Source organism: Seriola dumerili, unplaced genomic scaffold (genome assembly GCF_002260705.1).
Source record: "Seriola dumerili isolate Sdu_G_001 unplaced genomic scaffold, Sdu_1.0 BDQW01000073.1, whole genome shotgun sequence".
Classification (NCBI taxonomy): domain Eukaryota; kingdom Metazoa; phylum Chordata; class Actinopteri; order Carangiformes; family Carangidae; genus Seriola; species Seriola dumerili.
The window spans coordinates 4,766,439-4,785,856 of record NW_019174328.1 but is presented as its reverse complement, the minus strand read 5'-3'; the positions used below and the strand labels follow the sequence as shown (position 1 = coordinate 4,785,856).

The following is a 19,418-nucleotide window of genomic DNA, read 5'->3' as shown; positions in this document are numbered from 1 at the left end:
TACGAAATAACACTATCAAAGCACTTAATTAAACGTTACAACAAGTGACGTTCAAAATTAAGCAAGCTGTAAATATCGTGGGTCACCTACAAACCCAGCCGTCATGCCCGCAAGAATGAATTAATTTTAATGTATTCATTAGCATACAATAGTCGGACGAGCAGCATTTTCTCAGGGAAGTCCGATTTTCGAATCTTCCTGTGTAACGTGAAAGCTTCATTGAAGTCGATTCGGGTTTCCCATGATGCAATGCGGCAAAGAGCCGGCGGGGACATTCAAAAGTATGGCAGAAGTTTCGGATGTATTTAAAACAACGTCGAACTCAGAAGAAGCTGAAAACGCGTCCAATATTAACAGCGGAGACAATGGGATACAAAGGCGCCTCTCGTTTTCGTCAGAAAAAGATATTAGCACACTGGACACGTGTGACGTCTCAACATTACAAAGTGTTCCTGACAACTCGAGTTCATGTCTACCCTCTGCGGACATCGTCGAGCAGCTCTCACCACAGGCCGTAAACACATGTTTAAAGGTGAAAAATGTAATCGAAATAAAAGATCTCTCCCTTGAATGTCGTCTACATTCTAAACAGCACAATGTAAAGCACACTGAAGACAAGGAAAACTCCACAACGCCCTCTACAACCATCACTCCAGGTAGGAAATGCTAGGACAACCGGTGTGTCCTCATTTATTCGCAAAAGGAAGCATTATAGCAAAGAAGATGAGTATGAAGCATCGACTGTTGCATTGTAAAAACACTGCACGCGGAAACAAACTCTATTTCACAGGGAAATATTACACTTTTTACTTCACCACATTTATTTAACAGAAATAGTTTAAAACTGAAACAATTAGTCCATTAATCGATGGCAACGATGATCAACGATTAGTGGTTTGAAGTCTTTTGTGAAGCAAAAGCTCCAACCACTGTCTGATTCCAGTATCTTAATGTGTTTGATGGCTTGCAGCTTTTCTATGGTTTTTAATTTTTGTACATGTACATTTTTGTTTTGTTTTTTTCAATCAAAAATAGCATTCAATAAACATCTGAATATGTTTATTGGTTGCTATTCTCTAGCCCCTCTAGTTTATTTGGAGATAGTTTTTTTTAAAGGTCAACATTCACATTCATCTTCATTAAGATCAACAAAGAAAAATATGATTCTTTGATTAAACTAATCAGCATTATAGAAAGTAGTTCAAATTAGCCTTCACCTTGAATAGTTGCATTAAAATGCTGCTTACACTTTAAAGAATCAGTTATTTTAATCCAGTAGTACAATATATGACTCTGAAAAGAACCATTCTGAATTATGAGTACTTTTGTTTTGATGCATTGAATACATTTTGCTGATAATATGTATATACTTCTTATGCTTAAGCAAAAGGATATGCGTAATTCTTCCACCACAGCCAGACAGTAGTAATATTTGAGGTTTAATAGGAAAACGGGGACAATGGCTTCATTGGGAAACTGGCCTTGCTAGATTTCATTAACATTTAACCAGCTAAAATTGAGCCAGACAGATCCTTTGCTCATTTTAATGACATTACTCTGGTCCTTGTTTGGACAGAAAATACCCAAGGAGAACACACTTCTGGTCAGAGAAGTTTGCCAGATTCCAATGTGACTGCCAGTAAACAACACGGTGACACAGAGGACAGTGATGCTGAGGTGGTGAGAAGAGCACAGGAGGAAGGCTGTGTGAATGTCGTCTTTCCCGGCACTGTGACTCAGGAGGGCTGCTGCCGCTTCGTCAGCGAGATCCTCAAGTGTATTCTCTATCAGAGACAGCAACTACCCATGACATATGACCAGCTGGTGTATTCCCAAAAGAAACAACAGGCCTCAATGCAGGTGATTTGGAAATATTATAGTACTGCAAATCAAATGTTCATAAACAAAGAAATGTTGTTGATTTGAGCTAAACTAAGTGTTTGATGAATGTTTTGCTTTTCAGGATAAAGACATGGTGAGTCGGAGGCCGGTGAAGTCTGCAGACATGGATTGGCGGAAGTGTCAGCAAACCCTTCAGGAGCTAGAGGAAGTGCTGCAGCAGCTTGAGGTGCTATTTTCCCTTAGCAGGGTGCCCCGTGTGCTGCTCCTACTGGGTGGCTCCCTCATCCTGCCCAAAGAGCTGTATGAGATCAACATGGAGGCGCTGGTGTTGGCTGGTGGAGATCAGTGTCTACGGGTATCCTCATGCTTAAGGCAGCTTTTCCGCACTCTTTTTGTGGCTGACCTTTTGTCTGACACCAGACCTGTTCGGTTAATGTCCACCACAGTCTTAGTGCTGGCTCACAGGGATTGTGGCGTAGGTTGGTTTCGCCCAAAACTACAATTTAAAGTACCAGCTCGTGTTAAGAACAAAGTTATTGCTCTGTCTACTGATCCCAGCACCTTTGAGGAACCAAGAGCAGAAGGGTCAGAGTGGCAGGATTATGTGTGGTTTCAGGCACCCATGACTATCAAGGGCTTCAGCAACTAACCCATAAAGTTGGGGAGCGCTCAGTAGAGATTGGAGGTCTCTTTCTGTACTACAGTGAAATTTTAATGGCAGTACAAGTGAATCTTGAACTGTATATATTTTAATGAATTATGAGTTTCATTTTTACTACTTGTGATTAAAAGTATGTAGATTCAAACAATAGTGGCTTTATTGACACAAGCAGTATGGCGTATTATCCTTTTTTTTAATCATCTAAAATTTTGGGAAACTTCTGAAGATGCTTTTTTGGCACGTATTGAAATCTGTTTTGAGTTTCTTATTTATATTTATAAAGAATGTTTTACATTAAATATCACTCATTTCTAAGCACATTAAACACAACAACATACAATATCGGTGTAATATATTTTTAATGAACATAAATTGAGAGGTTTGATGCATTATATTACTTTCTTTAATCCACCCTGTGGACACATTGGACAGGATCATCTTTGAATATGTTTAGAAAACCTTAGACTTAAATGATTTCAGCAATGTAGGCACATCAAGCAATAAGAAGAATTGTGGCGTGAGAGAGATCATAGAAACAAGAATTTGTATACATGTCCCATTTGGAGTGATCACTAAAAATCAAACAACAGCATTCATAAAAAAAAAAAAATACCATAATTACATTGATGTTCTTCAGAACTCCTCCACTTTTCTGACAAACTGAACAAGGTCACTGGCCAGCAGCTGAGGCTCCTCGAAGGCAGCAAAGTGACCACCTCGAGGCATGAAAGTGTAGGAGTAGATGTTTCTATACCTCATTTGTGCCCACGATTTAGGGCAGTGCATCAGCTCCCCAGGGAAGGCAGCCAGTCCAGTGGGCACAAATATCCCTGTCCTAAATCAAAACAGCAAAATTTTATTATGGTCAGCACGATAGGATAAAAGGGTATGTCAGGTATGCAAAATAGAAGTTGTGAGTTTTGACAGTATGAGCACTTGGGCACATACTTTCCATCCAGTCTTTTTTCAGGATTACTCTTTAAGTTCTCTTTGTAGAAGCGCATGGAGGAGACTATGGAGCCTGTGGTCCAGTAGATCATGACATTTGTTAAGAGGTCATCCAGACTGAACTTCCTGTACAAATGCAGTCATTTATAATTCATTAGAGACAATAACAATCACATAATCCTTGTTTAACCTAACCCCATATAATTTCTATGATGATAATACTAGAAGGATGAGAAGGAACGCCTTCTTGTACCTCTCCAGTCCACCATCGGCCAGATCTCTGTTCCCAAGATCAGTCCAGGTGGAGAATTTCTCCAGAATGTAGGCAGCCAGACCCACAGGAGAGTCATTAACTCCACAACCTGTGAACACCATTTAAACTATATTAACAGCTGAAATAATAATGAGACCACAAAATATTTGTAACACTTGGATTTTTTTTAGGTAGCTTCTCATAAAAAGCTTTGAAAAACTGTGAGTTTGTTTTTAATCCCTCAGCAATGTCAATATGATGATCAGAATCAGTGAGTTTATTTCCTGGGTATGTATGTCTCTACCTGCAGTGTCTGGTTTAGTGGCCTGAATGTGCATGTAGCCTGTTTCCCTCAGGATGCCCCAGACATTCTTCTCAAAGAAAGGGAACAACCGGTGGACATCTTCCCGACTGAAGCCCACCAGGAAGGGCAGATAAGGACCAATCATGAGGGACAACAGCACTCTGAACCCCCTTCTTGACGAAAACATGTTTAAGTGGAGACCTTTCACGCACCTGGGAAGATAGTTTGTGAAACAGATTACTAAAAAATATAATTTTTACCTAAGATTATAGACAATTTTAATCTGTATTAAGTATCAATGTATAGCTATAAATGTTTGTGTATTTCTTGTGGTAAAATATCCTTCATTTATTCATGTCTACTGGAATTTGTACTCTCACTGGTTTTGGTTATTGTTGCACTTTGTACACTGCAAACACTTTCACAACTGATGAATGTCACAATGTTCGCTTTAGAAAACAAGTTGGTGGTGGAAATTCCACTGCAGTGATGACTTGTTTTCAGTAAGGGCTTGTTTTGCTGACTGTCTTACTGAGGCTTCATCTGTGCCATGTTGGTAGTGATGAGGGAACCCCAGTCTCCTCCCTGCAGATAGAACTGGGAGAAACCTAAACGCTCCATCAGTGTCAGGAAAACTCGGGCAGCAGCGAGACTGTCAAATCCTGAGAAAGTACAGGAGGCACATCTGTAGACATCTGTTGCTCAAGCTGACACGCATGTATTTAGAATCACCTACCTTGTTTATGAGGGGCTTCTGAGAAACCGTAGCCAGGAATAGATGGGCATATGACCTCAAACACAACACCATCCTGGTTCTCTGTGAGAAGTGGCAGAATTCTGTAGAACTCGTAGAAGGAGCCAGGCCAGCCGTGAACGAGCATGAGAGGCAGAACCTTCTGATTCTCACGGTGTGGTGGCCGCACATGGATGAAATGCACATCCAAACCTGAATTAAAGCAAACGCGTTGGAAGTTAGAAAAGAAAGAAATAGTGTGGATTGACAATCCAAATTATTAGGAATTACTGCAAGTAAACCATGTTGATTCAGTGTGAGGCAGGGTGTACCTTCTATTTTAGTTTTGAAATGTGGATACTTGTTAAGCACTACCACCTGACTTTTCCAGTCAAACTCATGTCTCCAGTAGGAAACCACTTTCTTCAGATAAGTGGAACTGAAACCATAGTGAAAGCCACTATCTTCTAAAGGATCCGTATATCGGGTTCTGTCAATGCGCTCATGAAGGTCCTGTTCAATAAGAGCACAGCTGATTACTTCACATGAACACCTTACTGTCTTATTATTGGAACTTTTATTACTTTTAGTTTGGTAATTAGTGATCAAAGTGTAATTTATAGATAAAAATTACCTCAATCTCTTTATCTGAGGTTTGCACATGAAAGGGGTAGATTTTATCATCCTCTATCAGCGGTTTCTCTCCTGTTCCCCACCACCCTTCACCAAGTGGAATACTTTTGACATGTCTTCTTTGGTGTACTACGTATGCAAGTATCCCGCCTGCTGCCGCAGCTGTCCCTATTACAAGCTGCTGTTGGGCAGCATCCAAGCCAAAGAAAGTTTCCCTGCAAAGTGTAGAAAAATGAGATCAAATAATTGCAGATAATTACAGCTCTGATCTCACCACAAAGATTTTAATCCTGATAAAATCAGAGTGTTAGTAGTAAAAGTCTACTTACTTCAAAACCTGCAGCCTTAGCATTGTGTCCAAAGGTGAGCGCCAACAGGTCCTTTTTCTTTTTTTTAGACCTGCAACAGGAAAGAGGTCAAAAATGTTTCATTCACCGCACTGCACTTAAAACGTTGTGTACACGCACGCAAAAATTAATCTATCATGCATTTCAACATACCTTTTTGCCTGTTTTATAGTGTGTCTGTAAAATTTTCTACCAACAGGACTACAGGATTCAGCGGTGTGCAAAATCAACACACACTCGGTTGAGTAGTGAAGCGGAAACCTAAATCAGATATGAGTTTGCCTTGCAGAGATTGTTCATTGACTGCGAGATTACAAGTAGTTTACCTTCTCGCGAGATTTGCCACTTCGAGTGCACAACAGCCGTTACGTAGTTGTTTATATAATAGGGAGGCGACTGTTTGTCCACGGCAGAGAGTTGAATCGACAGAGACACAATGTGGAAGCTTGTATTTCCAGTTCTTGCGGCTGTTTTCGCCGTCGGATTAGGTAGTTTCGTGGGGGGGCCTCAAGACATTGATATGAATGAGACAGGGGCACAAGAAGCCCTGAACTTCGCCGTCGTCCATCACAACAATCGCACTAACGACCTGTACCTGAGCCAAGTGGCGGAAGTGGTTAAGGTCCAAAGACAGGTTAGTAACGTTTGATCTGGGCTTGTGAGGGTCTACAGACTGTTGTAGGGAAACGGACAGTCACTTGCTAAAGTAAACGTAATCCATCGTATTTTCGGCCGCGGTGTGACAAGCAGTTGGCCCGTTACGCCTGTACCCGTTTAAGATTTAATTTCCACCCCTAAACTGCCTGAAGTCACTTTAACATACATTTAAGTATGTACAGTGTTATATCTATGCACAGTGTGTACGGATCCTAACAGCTAAATCAATGGCTGGCAGTGAAGTAACGTCGGCCCGAATACAAACAACATCTCGTTAAATCCTATCCTGTCTGTCAAGCTTTACTATTTGTGTAGTTTGTGTGTCTCTACACCATGTCGTGGCAGCTGCAGGTCCCTCCCAGGTTTTTTCCAAACAAATAAATGAGCTGGCAACCTACTCTTTACACACGAATGAAGGCCAATAAAAGGAAGCTGAAAAGAAACACTAATTTAGTTATTTTTGGTATTTGTTGTGCCGTTCGTCGAACTGCAGAAGAGGGTTAACATGGAGCTACGTCAGATCATTTATGTTGGTGTGAACTTCATTTGACTGACACAAGCTGATAATGGCAAATGTTGGTATTTATAAGGTATGTGTTCATTTAAAGTGAAACTTAATGGCAGAGATGTCCTGAAGTCTGCTGTAGGACTGCTACAGTGCTTATTATTACGATTTACCATGATCAGTATTTCCAGTAATTCTCATCCACTTCTCCCTACAGGTGGTTGCTGGCATCAAGTACATCATAACTGTGAAAATGGGGAAGACCCCCTGCAGAAAGGACAGTGCAAATGAACTGTGTGCCATCCACCAAGACCAGGCATTGGCTCGGGTAATGACAACTGCAGCTTCTGGGGGGAAAAAAGTGCCATTTATTTTTTTTACGTTAGGAGTTATTATACACAATGTTTAAACATCATACAGTAGACTTGCTCTGAAACACTTCAACAGTAGATCACAATGTGTTTCAACAGATTGCGAAATAGCTGCATACTTCCCCTCTGACCAATCAAGCTTTGTTTGTTGTTGTTACCATACAGAGAGGCAGTGGAATGAAACTATAGGGAGTGAATCAGATGGACTTAGCTCACAACTTGCATCAAAAACATCACACCAAAATATGACAATACATCAATCTTCTTACATGATTGCATTGGGTGTATAATTAGTCATATGTATTTCTTTGATGACAATTATGATGTTAAACTACAGTTATTTTTAACTAGATTATTAAGTTAAAAAAAATAATTAATTCAACACTTTTGATAATGATCTATTGATAATGATCATGAATTGTTAGTGGAAAATATTTATTTGTTTAAATAAATTAAATAATTTAATGAAATCTTATGTGTTTCCAAAATTTTTCCCCACAGCCTTACCAGTGCACATTTACCGTGTGGAGTCGCCCATGGATGAAGGAGATCAGGATGGTGGATGAGAAATGCTAGACGGAGAACTATGTGGGAAATCTTGAGTTTTGGCATTGATTTGCAAAATAATTTTAACACAAGCAATATGTGTTTTCTTGTAGACAAACCACAAAAGTATTAACCTTTCCATTTTTACCCATGCTGTTTCACTGTATGCTAAAAAGAATAACCGCTTAAAGTCACTATGTTTCAGACTTCAGAATAACCCATGCATTATTGTAATGCAATAGAAGGAGGTGTGCTTTGTTAATTTCATATACTTTACACATTTGAATTGTTAAATGGTGGTTAAAATGATCTTAAAATTAAAGTAGTACATAAACATCCATAAATGTGTCCATGTGTCAACTTGTTTTTCAGACCTTACTGTTGGTACATTCATACAAGTGTAAAGTTCAGATGTTGGTCTTAAATGTTACTGTTTTGTTCTATCTCTGTCATCTGACATTGACCAAAATGGTTTGAATGCAGTGAAGGGTATGATTTGGGAAGGAAAAACTAAATTTTCATAAGTAGACTAATTACAACTGGTTTTTTGTTAAGCAAAAAAAATCTCTTATGTCGTATCGTATTTCAGTCATTATTCATTTTTTCAATACATTTAGTGTAAACTTCCAAGACAGATTTTTACACAAAGTATGAGCTGGCATCTATAACAAAATAATAATAAATAATGAATACATATTTTTTTCGATCGGGAGAGAGAGATAAATTGTATTTCCTTCCCGTTATGATTTCCTTCTCACGTCGTTACGGATTTTATTTTGAAAGTCCATATGTGTGTATATTTCTAAATATAGCTCTTATTTTTAAATTTCAGACAGGAAGTAACCCACTACTTACTTTGAGCAGACAAGAACCGATAGTATGAGATATGCACAAGATGAACGGCGATGACCGACTGTCAATGATTTATAAAGGCTGACCCACTGAAAAAGTTTTATTGGGACACATGAGTTTAAAGGACAGGAAGTAATAAAGTGTGTCAGTCAGGAAGCTCCACTGCCCAAACATGAAGGTCCTACACAAAGATGAGCTGCAGATTGCTGAAGGAGTTCTGCTAAAACACTTACCGAAGAGTTTGAAGGTAAACGGCTGCAACCTATTTCAAACAGACTCTTCAACATGGTAGCATTATCCATTGCCTAAACAATTGTACCTTGTAATTTTTCGTGTTTTAAGGTCTACGGATTCCTATATGGTATTAACAGAAACAAACCCAGTACACTGGAAATAGTCGTTGATAAGTGGCCTGATTTTAAGGTAATCATTTGCCGACCACATCCAGAGGTGAGTTCACATCCCATTAGATCATTGTTGCTGTAGCAGACTGAAATTTTAATGTGCCACATAATTGTTGAATTTTGTGCTTACCTCACAGAACAAGCACGCCTTGGAATTTAGGAAAAAGGTGGCATACTACAGCACGGATGAACAGATTTTAAGGAAAATGCTGACAGAGGAGGATGCAGTTGACTGGAGTTCTTCTTTCCTAGTCGGAGGTGAATTTAGAGAACTGCAGAGAACAAGTGCTTTAATATTCAGTCATGATGGGACTTCACGACAACACAGGCTCATTGTTGGAGTGTGTAACTCAATACATGTAGCTATATATATATTTACCCAAGAGATGTCCTGTGCTAGAACTTATCGTAGTATTTCTATTTCATGCCATACAGTTCAGCGGTAAAGATTGTACCTTTTACTTCACTACCGGTAAATGACATCTGTAGTTACTACTTTCTTATAACATTTTGCACTGTAATCATCTAGTATGGTAAGCTTATAAAATACGATGCATTATTTTAACTGTAAAGTGATAGTTATAAATAATGCATCAGTAATAATAATCTATATAACATAATATTTAATAGTTTAATATTCACAGGGACCATTTTTCTGCATTGAGTACTTTTACTTTTGCTACCTTAAGTACATTTAACAACAGTACTGTTTATATTTTTCCATTTTCATGCAGGTGTTAAACAGTAATGGAGTATTTTTGCAGCATGGTTTTGCTATATTTTTACTGAGTTAGAGATGTGAATACTTCCTTCACTACTAGTGCAACCCCTTGCAGAGACTATATAGAATAGCATTAACATGTGAATCATTTTTGTCCCACAGGATTGGACGTTTCCCATGCCCCCATGCTCAAAGAAGTGTCATCTGAAAGAGAGGTTAATAACAGATGCTTTACTTTGGTGAATCTTCTGTATTTGCCAGACAGCAGCCATCTTCTCATGCCAAAAGTGGACAGGTATGTTCAGATAATTAAAATGCACTTGAAAGGATACACTTGAATCTGCATCAGAGAAAAGTAAAATATTTTTTCTCATCTCAGATGCAATAATGTGTGAATAATATTTTTCTCTATAGTGAGCTTGAATCAAGGATTTCATCTCTGAACCTTTCCCATGTTGACGTGGTGAATAAAACCTGGAAGTTTGGAGGGGATGAGCAAGGTTACAATACCATTAAAAACCTCATCAGCAACTTCCCGTCATGCTGCATCAGTGACGACCAGGGTCAGCCCGTGTCCTGGATTCTGGTGTATGATTACTGTGCCATGGGGATGTTGTACACTCTGCCAGAGCACAGAGGAAAAGGCTATGCCAAAGTCCTGGTAGGCACCATGGCCAAAAGACTCCATGCTGAGGGCTACCCAGTCTACTGCTTCATAGAGGAGGATAATGTGGTCTCCTACAGACTCTTTAAAAACCTGGGCTTCACTGAGGACCCCTCATACAGGGCGGCATGGTTTGAATTCAACTTTTGATTTTGTAACTGCCGTGAAATTTAAGATGTTTTGAATGTATAGCTGACATATAAATGTGGCCTGTGCCTTAATGGATAAAAATATGGATGACGTGTAATGTAACCAAAATTAAAGGTAATTAATAACACTAGTCTGTCGTTGCTGTGGCACAAATTTTCTTTGCTTGCACATTTTAAACATTTTAAAGTAATTGTAATCGTATTGGTCATATATTGATAGTGCATTGTCACATTTTAATATGTGCTATTACAGAGTCCAAATTTTACAGGCTCTCCAAATCATTGCAACCAAATGTTGATTGTCATTGATTGTCATAATGGAGGTAGTAAAACAGGCATTAACTGTCAATAATATAATTATACATAATACAATAATAATTTCAACTTTTTATAATAAATACAGGCCTTTAGAGAGGCGAATTGAACAATGTTGATTATGTTGTTAGCACTTAGTAACTATCAAATTTCATACACTATAGCCACTACATATAGAGGCTATTTCATTCGTTTTGTTTTATTGCTGTTTTAAAAAGAATGTGTTTAGGATTAATTATCAGATAGATAGATAGATAGATAGATAGATAGATAGATAGATAGATAGATAGATAGATAGATAGTATGGTCGTATTATTCTTATCTTACATGGAGTCTATTGGAGAAAAGACATCAGTAATTACATTGAATGAAGATAATCGCCTTTTTAATTATGACAAATAATGTCGAAAAATGTTGACAAATCTGGAAAGGGCCTACAATATTTTGACGTGGTGGTGAACTAAAATAAGCATTAGAACATATGGAGGAGACTTTCTTCCCCTCTTCAAGTTTGCCCTCAACTCACGTGACGAAAGTGCGAATCGAAAGCCAACGACAGTCGGCTGCACAGTTCTTTTTCTTATAGGAGCAGACTTCCATGATCGATCCTCCAATCCATGAACTGGTCTTCTTAAGTGCTTCTTCTTGTTATTTCATACTGAAGAAATATCACCAAACATTACAAACCATGGAGCTGACTGGGGAGCAGCTGAAAACGGCAGAGACCCTGCTGAAAAGATATTTACCGCGGTCACAGCCGGTGTGTAAACTCGTACAATATTGTAAACAGACTATTTCAAATCGATGATCGCTACAACTTTTGACTTTTATTTCGTCGGTGTCACTTTTGAAAGTACACAGCCTCACTAATAACTGATCAAACTATTTGTTGTATTACAATGAAGTTATTTGTTTCATTTTTAAGGTGTACGGTACTTTGGTCCTCAGAAACAGAGTCAGATCAGACCCTGTAAAGGTTTTAGTGGACAGATGGCCAGAGTTCAGTGTCATCCTCTGCAAACCACAATATGAACAGGTAACTGTATATGTGTATTAAAAATAATATATATACTGTATATCCTTCCTCTGTATATCTGCATACAGTATCTTATCATCTCATTTTTCTTACAGGAGGGTGATCTCTTCAAAGACGTACTGGTTTTTGCAAACGATGAAGCTATGCTCAAGGAAACCATAAGGAAGTCGTCTGTTATTGATTGGACCTTGTACCTTTGTGTTGGTAATGTTCTCACCGTTTCTCCAATAGTAACGGAAGTCAGTTCATTTAATTCTCATTTTGTTCCTTTCTTTGTACATTGCTCTTAGATAACGGCCTTATATGCTAATTGAAATACTACCATGTCATTAACACACTCATCTTTGCACTCCAATTATTCAGCTGTATTTTTTTTAATGAAGGAATTTTCCATTAAATGATAATTCCTTCAAAATGTAACGACAAGATATAAAGGAAAGGAAGTTACAAAACCCGGACATCTGATAGTAGATCTTGATTTTTGTACTGCAGCCATTAATATATAAATATAGCTGTTTTGAACTTAAACCTATTATTTCATTGTGTTCAAAGTCCTCCCATTGTCGGTGGCATATCATTTAGTGATCCAAGACAGATATGACATAATTTTATTTCATATTCCTACACTACAAAAAGTTATGAGGGCAAAGATCAGTAAAAGCAAAGCACTGGGGAATAAAACAGGTAAATAAGAAAGGAAGAAATTATGAGAAAAGAGGTCATGATTGAGGATTCATATCATAAGGGAACAGAAAACTTGTATTCCAAGATGGCTATGTAAAACATTATTTATTAACTTTTTGTTATATCATAGCAACAATATTACTTGATCTTTTTGTTACAAATATATCACCCTTTGCACATTTAAGGTTTCAAAGGAAGGTGGAAGTCATTTCTGACACTGGAATTTGTAATCCTGTTTAAATACAGCATACAGTTTCTCAGTAGGCTACTCAAAAGTAATACGAATAGTACATTAAGTTTCACACATTTGTTAATAGCTTTTCCATAAAAATAAAAAAAAAGAAACTTTTTTCCTTCTGTCCAAGGAATTGATCTTCGCCATGCGGAGATATTCACAGCTGTGGCATCAGAAAAAAACGCACCCAGCAACAAAAGGGCAGTGTGTCACATGATGATACTAGAGGATGTATCCAAGCTTCCCTCTCTAGACAGGTAAAGCCTGTCCATACAGCTATATCTTAATTCTAGTGCGAGTCAAAACCGTTATTTCAAGGTTTAATAGGTCCTTAATAAAACAGGATTCTGCTCTTTCTCCTCTCTGTTCAGCATCAGCCCAGGGATCTGCCTAAGCTCTCTGGATGAATCTCACATTGACTTAGTGAATCAGACATGGAAGTTTGGAAAGAATGAGGCAGCTATGAGGATGATGCACAACATGACTGCAAACTTCCCCTCCTGCTGTGTGCTGGATGCAGAGAGAAAGCCTGTGTCCTGGATCCTGACCTATTCGTCGTGTGCTATGGGGATGTTGTACACTCTGCCAGAGCACAGAGGGAAAGGCTACGCCAAAGTCCTGGTCGGCACCATGGCCAGAAGACTCCTTGCTGAGGGCTACCCAGTCTACTGCTTCATAGAGGAGGAGAACATGGTCTCCTACAGGCTCTTTAAAAACTTGGGCTTTACTGAAGATCCCTCGTACAGGGAAACCTGGTTTGCATTCAATGATATTTAGATATTTCAATGAAGGCTAATATTGAAGTGCAGGTTTCTAATTAACTGATTAGGCCCATATATTAACAAGAAAGGTCCAGAATGTGAGCTAATTAATTTGCATTTGTAGCACAGAAAAGGGCTGTGATGAAATGAAAATGCTAGTGAAAAATGAGGGTAAAAAAGCTCCTACTGCATTGGAGCATGTTATACTTTCACTTCAGGTTCAGTCGCCTTGAACTGAAAAAACCTGCTCAGTGGACATGCCTTTGCAGATGTCTTTTCAAACATCTCATCTCTTCTCTGAAAAACCACTTGACACATGACTGGGTCTGAAATGAAAAGAAGAAATCTTAATGTAAATGATGTACCTATTTATTACCCTATGTTTAACAAGGGGGAAATAGTGGGCAATTTTAGTCAAAAGATTATTTATTATCCAGACTGCTCTGGTGCTGGGAGCAAATTAAATTAAAACTTGTGGTAGACCAATGTTCATTTCTGTATATTTTTCAATCAAGAATCTGGTTTATAAAAGGTCAAATATAATGAGAAATTGCAGTAACAAGTAACTATAGTGACTCCAAACTACTACCTCGTTGAAATTCCTCTTGATTCATCAAATTATTTGTCAACTAAACATTTTAGTTTCACTAGTTCATGAAGGAACAAAGTGGAAATGGAATTGGAATTATTTTGAAAGGAATAAGAAAAAACTGTTCTAAATGCATCACCTCTGTTCTGTGAACTCTTCAAGGCGTAGCAACCAAGTTTTCCAGTACTCTAGCATCAGCTCTGAGCTCAGCTGATGAGCGTGGGCAGGTGAACCGTCTTTGTAGGCCACGACAATGAGCCCATTTTCAACCTGCAGTGAGAAGAGATCAGTTGCTTATGAAGTTTTGCCTATGTGTGACACACAGTGGCTGAAAGAGTTATCACTAAGACTGATGATTACTTTTAAAATTCTATAATCTATCCTTTAAGTTAGGAATCTGACTTCATGCTGAGAGACAGTTCTACAATCTGGGTGAAAATCAGTGAAGTAGAAGGTCACCACAACATTTATCTCAATAGAACACCTGGTATTTGTAGTTGTCGTCACTATTCAAAGCTCCAGCGTAGGCTGCCACTTGAATAGGGTTGTCATATGTGTTTCTCAGGAATGGTTTGGGCTTTTCTGAAGTCTTCCAGTCAATAACACACAGTACGCCTCTGTGGACAAAAACAGGCAGAGTGTAGTGAATGTTGTATGAAAAGTCAAGTCTCGTACGGAAAATGCACAGTCTACCTGTGTCTGCAGATTCACCATATTTACCTGTAGTGAGCAACACAGTCTACAATTCCCAGATAGTTCAGGGTGTCATGTTGTACTGTACTTTCAGTAGCTCTCACTGCAGTGACATCCTCCAGTATGTGAGATATGCTCTCCATGTATCCCTGTACTTCAGGTGGATACTCTGGTGTCTCTGGAGGATGTGTTTCCTCCCATGTTTCACCTGACATCAGAACATCCTCCAAAACTGAATGGAAGATCTTCCCTTGTCTAAATAAATCTGTTTGAAAAACAATATTGGGTCACTTGAGAACCTCACCTGTAAGCACGAATATCAAGAATACACAAGTAACACATGATAGTAGCATGTTCCAATCATGTTCCAAAACTTACTCTGTGTGTATTCTTGGAAGCCATCCTCTCCAAGCTCTGCGACCATCCTCTTCTTCCATCTCTCCAGGTAGAAGATCTGCTCTGGGGAAAGCGTCTGCTGAAGTATGCGGCTCACACTCGGTACGATAGTCCTTCCTGGGCCCCTGTCAAACAAAATCCGGACTGGAAGTCCTGACTCAGGCTCCTCCGTTTCGAGAGTCTTTTCACAGTTTAAGAAGGGATGAAAGGTTCTAGGTTCTCTCATCTCTGCTCTTGAGGAGAGTGTTTGTCCTTTGACGATAGGTCCATAAATGTGCTCGTCCTCCGCTTGGAGGGTCTCTGGGGTTTGGGAACTGACCCTGGAGGAGATGACAGACTTCAAAAGAGAAGAGTAGCGCTCACTGTTCGATAGGCTGTATGGGCTGTTTCGTTTGGGGTATCTTAGGCAATGACAGGCAAGTGACAAATTCCTCACAAGGAGGGAGGTGCACTGAGGGACCATGCTGCCTCCAACAGACACCACGAGTTTAAGAATTAACATTCTGGCGACTTTCACTCAACACACTTGAAATATGAAAAATAATAACTTATCAACTAGCTAACTACGTATAACAACAGTAGTTTCGATGTTCTTACAGTACATTACTGCAACGGTCCATGCCCCAACATGTCCAAGAGTAACTCGTCCAAATGCACACAACTGTTTCTAAACGACGCGCCTTTTTGGTTGCACAAACTTCCGTACCTGGAAATTGAAGTTCCGGGTGGATTCATGACTGTATTTGAAACAGTAGAAACTACATTACCCATAAGGTGCAGTGTATCATTGAAATACATCCGTATGGTCATTGCCTAGGCGGCGGGGTTGAGTTTAGTTACTTTCATTTACTTTTTTTTGCTCCTAACACCTCATCTGTTTGTTAACGGAAACAAACGGTCACATTACCATTTAAAAACAAGTTATCATAAACATCATAATATATCAATCCAAAGGGTACAGAAATGTGATATGACTGATTAGGATAAAACCCAATCGTAGCTTTAGCAAATTTGACATTGTCCAGTCAAATTCACTGTAGGCGGGATTTAATCTTTCATCACCAGGATGGGGGCGAAAAAAGCGATTTGACAGCTCGTCAGGCAGCTAACCATTCCGCGGAGGAAGAGCTTCCTGCATATAGTTTTGTTATTTGGGTTGTTGGCCTATTCTTGCCATTCCGTCGATTTCAGCCCAATCATGACATCCACCTTAGACGAAAACAGCAAGGAAAAGGTAAAGTAAATGGGTCTTGACATGTAAACTGCACCAAAAGTCAGCCCTAGTAGCATAAAGGTTGCTAACAATAACGGTTGCTTTCTGGCAAGTTATTACCGCTAACTTTTCTGCCTACATAACGCTAGCCTCTGGCTAAAGCTAGCTAACGTTTTATCGGTACAGCTATCAATAGGTGTGTTACCGTAAACGTTAATGTTAACTGAGTACTGTCAGTCTGCATGTATGCAAACAAGTGTTGTTTGCTAACGTTACCTAACTTACTGGACGTGTTTAAACGTGTCACAGTTAACGCCAATTGTTCACTGCAACATATAACGTTAAAGTTACAGAAAACTAACATAGTCTGTATAACATTGAGGTGTCTCTTAAACTACGTTGTTACTCCATTAAACTACTGTATTGTAGAGCTTTGCAGCACTCTGGCCTGTGACAGCTTAGTGGACTGAGCTAAAATTATTAGCATTCTAACCAATGTTAAGACAAGTTAACTATAACATGACCTTAATTTGATTTAGCAGATTTGAGGACTTCAACTTTGTGGTCATTTTGGAGTATATTGCCAAAGGTGCTTTTGAGCTTAATAGTTATACTGGGACGAGTTTCTTATACTTTGTCCATCCCTTGTCTGTCAATGAGATATCAACACCTCTCTAACACAGTTACAATAAAATCTGCACAATATAACCTTCATGATGGTTGTACCCATTAAAATAGCAACTGAATGTAAGGTTTACCCTTTACCCAGCAAGAGAGTAAATAGTTAAGATTATATTTATTTCTTATGTCATAATATAACAGATCAACTAGGGTGTGTAGACTAGCTCTAACTGCCAAAGGACTAGAGGCTCTTCTTACTGTTAGATCCAATACTTAACTCCATCCAGACATTTTACCCAGCACCACACAGGCACCTGAAGCTCTAAACTCATGGAAGAATTATTTTCAGTGCTGCAGTTTTGTGCATTTCAGAATTCTGAGGGCCACTGTGCATGTTAGGATTTTTTTTAAAGTTTTGATGAGATCCTAGGATTGAGACTGAGTTCTGTGGGTTGAGACTGTTCATGGTCTGATATGTTTTCCTTTTGTACTTTCTAACTTCAAACCTTAGTTTGTTGAATCAGGTAGAGGGTGGTGGCTTTGGGCTGTCAGTATTGTAGATGCTAACACAACTTTCCTATGAACTGTCTTGTCACGCTAGGAAAGACTCCAGTCACTGAGGATTTGTATTGCTGCCTTACTGGCTAAGATTTTGCCGATACTGTTACATCTGTGAAATATGAATACTGACCTATAATTATAGAACCAATATTCAAAATGCAGTAGTTGCAAGCTAAGAATAGTGTTTTGGCTACATGCAGTCCCACTTTTACATGGGACTCCACAGAAACACCAAGGCAAACAAGAGCCAAGTCTGTAGATAAACTGTCAAATCTAACCAAACCAAAGTGAATCAAATGGCATTCATGATATAGTCCAGAATGATGACTAGATGAGAGGCCTGTTGGATATTTCTGAAGAACAATTGTATATGAGATGGGATATTTTTTATCTTTACACATAAGAATTTTTTGGATAACCCTGGTTTATTCTTTCTCTTTAGATGCGCTCTGTGTCTGTGGATCTAAACAACGATGCCTCTCTTCTCATTGACATTCCTGATGCACTCTGTGAAAGGGACAAAGTCAAGTTCACTGTCCATACAAAAGTAAAGAGTTGTTTGTACCCTTCCACCAAACTTACTAGTAATCTTAAAAATATTTCTGAGGGTATTTGCTGATATGTTGAAAGTTTTCCTTACAAATTTCTATTCATGTAACTCTGTTCCCAGACCACTCTTAGCTCTTTCCAGAAGCCAGAGTTCTCTGTTCCCAGGCAGCATGAAGACTTCATCTGGCTACATGACACTCTGGTTGAGACAGAGGACTATGCTGGCCTGATAGTGAGTTGGACTACTTGCAGACATGACTTGCAGACATAAACAGGGGCCATAATACCACTATTTGTCTTTGGTGTCTGTGCACTCACTGAAGAAAGGAGAAGTTAAAAGACAGCCACAAAGTTTTTTTGCTCTGTGTACATTCCAAAAGAATCAAGCAGTTATCCTTTTGAAACTTATTTTTCCAAATTTATAATTGTACATTACACATTAAGGCCTTTTAACCTGTCATGAATCTTTAAAGTAATTTATATCCTGCTTTACCTTTTCATAGATTCCTCCAGCACCCCCAAAGCCTGACTTTGAGAGCCCAAGAGAAAAGATGCACAAACTGGGGGAAGGTGAAGCCACTATGACCAAAGAGGAGTATGCTAAAATGAAGCAGGAGCTGGAGGCGTGAGTGTGATGCTCAAAAACAAAATATAAATAAATTGTATTCTATCCTTTAGATAATGTACTGTTACAAAAGCTGCTTCATCTGTATAATCCATGGTGTTTTCTTTTCTTTTCAGTGAATACCTGGCTGTTTTCAAGAAGACTGTCCAAGTGCACGAAATCTTCCTGCAGAGATTGTCCTCTCACCCCATTTTAAGCAAAGACAGAAACTTCCAGATTTTCTTAGAGTATGACCAGGATGTGAGTTCCTCATAATGCTGACTTCCTTTCCCCCGAGTTGTCTGTTGGAAAGAGAGGAAGTAGAGTTTACTGGACACTTGTGACACATGGCTTACATCCTGCTGTGATCAGCAGTTATGCTTATCAATGTACTCTTTGTCAGTCAGTAGCAGTGGTGTTTGTTTGCAGAACTCAGCTAAGAGTTAACACTTTATATATTTAGGTAGCAGTGTGATAAAAGAGCACAGGCCACATGTATTTGTGGAGCATGCTGTGACACATAATGATAAAAAAAAAAAAAAAAAACAAATAACACAAGCAAAAATTTAAC

General features: G+C 38.9%; 7 protein-coding genes across 8 annotated transcripts in view; 5 read left to right on the top strand and 2 right to left on the bottom strand.

Moving 5' to 3' along the window:
• Positions 1-268: 268 nt before the first annotated feature.
• Positions 269-2,796, top strand: mad2l1bp (MAD2L1 binding protein). The gene is made up of 3 exons (XM_022743704.1): positions 269-656; positions 1,577-1,860; positions 1,964-2,796. Exons 1-3 carry the CDS (start codon positions 284-286, stop codon positions 2,489-2,491), a joined length of 1,185 nt encoding a protein of 394 aa, XP_022599425.1. The 5' UTR covers positions 269-283; the 3' UTR covers positions 2,492-2,796.
• A 51-nt stretch (positions 2,797-2,847) lies between these two features.
• LOC111220582 (epoxide hydrolase 1-like) lies at positions 2,848-6,006 on the bottom strand. The gene is made up of 10 exons (XM_022743702.1): positions 5,875-6,006; positions 5,704-5,773; positions 5,376-5,589; positions 5,074-5,254; positions 4,745-4,954; positions 4,541-4,670; positions 4,009-4,220; positions 3,705-3,813; positions 3,452-3,577; positions 2,848-3,338 (listed from the first exon to the last, which is right to left on the bottom strand). Exons 2-10 carry the CDS (start codon positions 5,724-5,726, stop codon positions 3,137-3,139), a joined length of 1,407 nt encoding a protein of 468 aa, XP_022599423.1. The 5' UTR covers positions 5,727-5,773; positions 5,875-6,006; the 3' UTR covers positions 2,848-3,136.
• Positions 6,007-6,095: 89 nt separating this feature from the next.
• Positions 6,096-8,144, top strand: LOC111220584 (cystatin-C-like). The gene is made up of 3 exons (XM_022743705.1): positions 6,096-6,355; positions 7,101-7,211; positions 7,756-8,144. Exons 1-3 carry the CDS (start codon positions 6,158-6,160, stop codon positions 7,828-7,830), a joined length of 384 nt encoding a protein of 127 aa, XP_022599426.1. The 5' UTR covers positions 6,096-6,157; the 3' UTR covers positions 7,831-8,144.
• A 544-nt stretch (positions 8,145-8,688) lies between these two features.
• On the top strand, positions 8,689-10,700 carry LOC111220704 (glycine N-acyltransferase-like protein 3). Of its 2 annotated transcripts, none has more exons than XM_022743899.1 (5): positions 8,689-8,899; positions 8,995-9,075; positions 9,194-9,314; positions 9,940-10,072; positions 10,192-10,700. In XM_022743899.1, the coding sequence occupies exons 1-5, from the start codon at positions 8,825-8,827 to the stop codon at positions 10,589-10,591; spliced, it is 810 nt and encodes a 269-aa protein (XP_022599620.1). In that variant the 5' UTR covers positions 8,689-8,824; the 3' UTR covers positions 10,592-10,700. The 2 variants fall into 2 exon arrangements, with proteins under 2 accessions (XP_022599620.1, XP_022599619.1); XM_022743898.1 differs by having other exon boundaries at positions 8,691-8,899; positions 8,995-9,102.
• Positions 10,701-11,464: 764 nt separating this feature from the next.
• LOC111220756 (glycine N-acyltransferase-like protein 3) lies at positions 11,465-13,656 on the top strand. The gene is made up of 5 exons (XM_022743973.1): positions 11,465-11,665; positions 11,831-11,941; positions 12,037-12,145; positions 12,991-13,117; positions 13,232-13,656. Exons 1-5 carry the CDS (start codon positions 11,504-11,506, stop codon positions 13,635-13,637), a joined length of 915 nt encoding a protein of 304 aa, XP_022599694.1. The 5' UTR covers positions 11,465-11,503; the 3' UTR covers positions 13,638-13,656.
• A 204-nt stretch (positions 13,657-13,860) lies between these two features.
• mgme1 (mitochondrial genome maintenance exonuclease 1) lies at positions 13,861-16,000 on the bottom strand. The gene is made up of 5 exons (XM_022743972.1): positions 15,282-16,000; positions 14,931-15,168; positions 14,695-14,827; positions 14,350-14,480; positions 13,861-13,947 (listed from the first exon to the last, which is right to left on the bottom strand). Exons 1-5 carry the CDS (start codon positions 15,799-15,801, stop codon positions 13,908-13,910), a joined length of 1,062 nt encoding a protein of 353 aa, XP_022599693.1. The 5' UTR covers positions 15,802-16,000; the 3' UTR covers positions 13,861-13,907.
• A 378-nt stretch (positions 16,001-16,378) lies between these two features.
• The window catches only part of snx5 (sorting nexin 5), an 11,214-nt gene continuing 8,174 nt past the window's right edge, over positions 16,379-19,418 (top strand). The window contains exons 1-5 of the mRNA XM_022743834.1: positions 16,379-16,533; positions 18,137-18,241; positions 18,365-18,475; positions 18,747-18,868; positions 18,985-19,108. Coding sequence (XP_022599555.1) covers positions 16,498-16,533; positions 18,137-18,241; positions 18,365-18,475; positions 18,747-18,868; positions 18,985-19,108 — 498 coding nt within the window. The 5' untranslated portion in view covers positions 16,379-16,497. The remainder of the gene's footprint in view (positions 16,534-18,136; positions 18,242-18,364; positions 18,476-18,746; positions 18,869-18,984; positions 19,109-19,418) is intronic.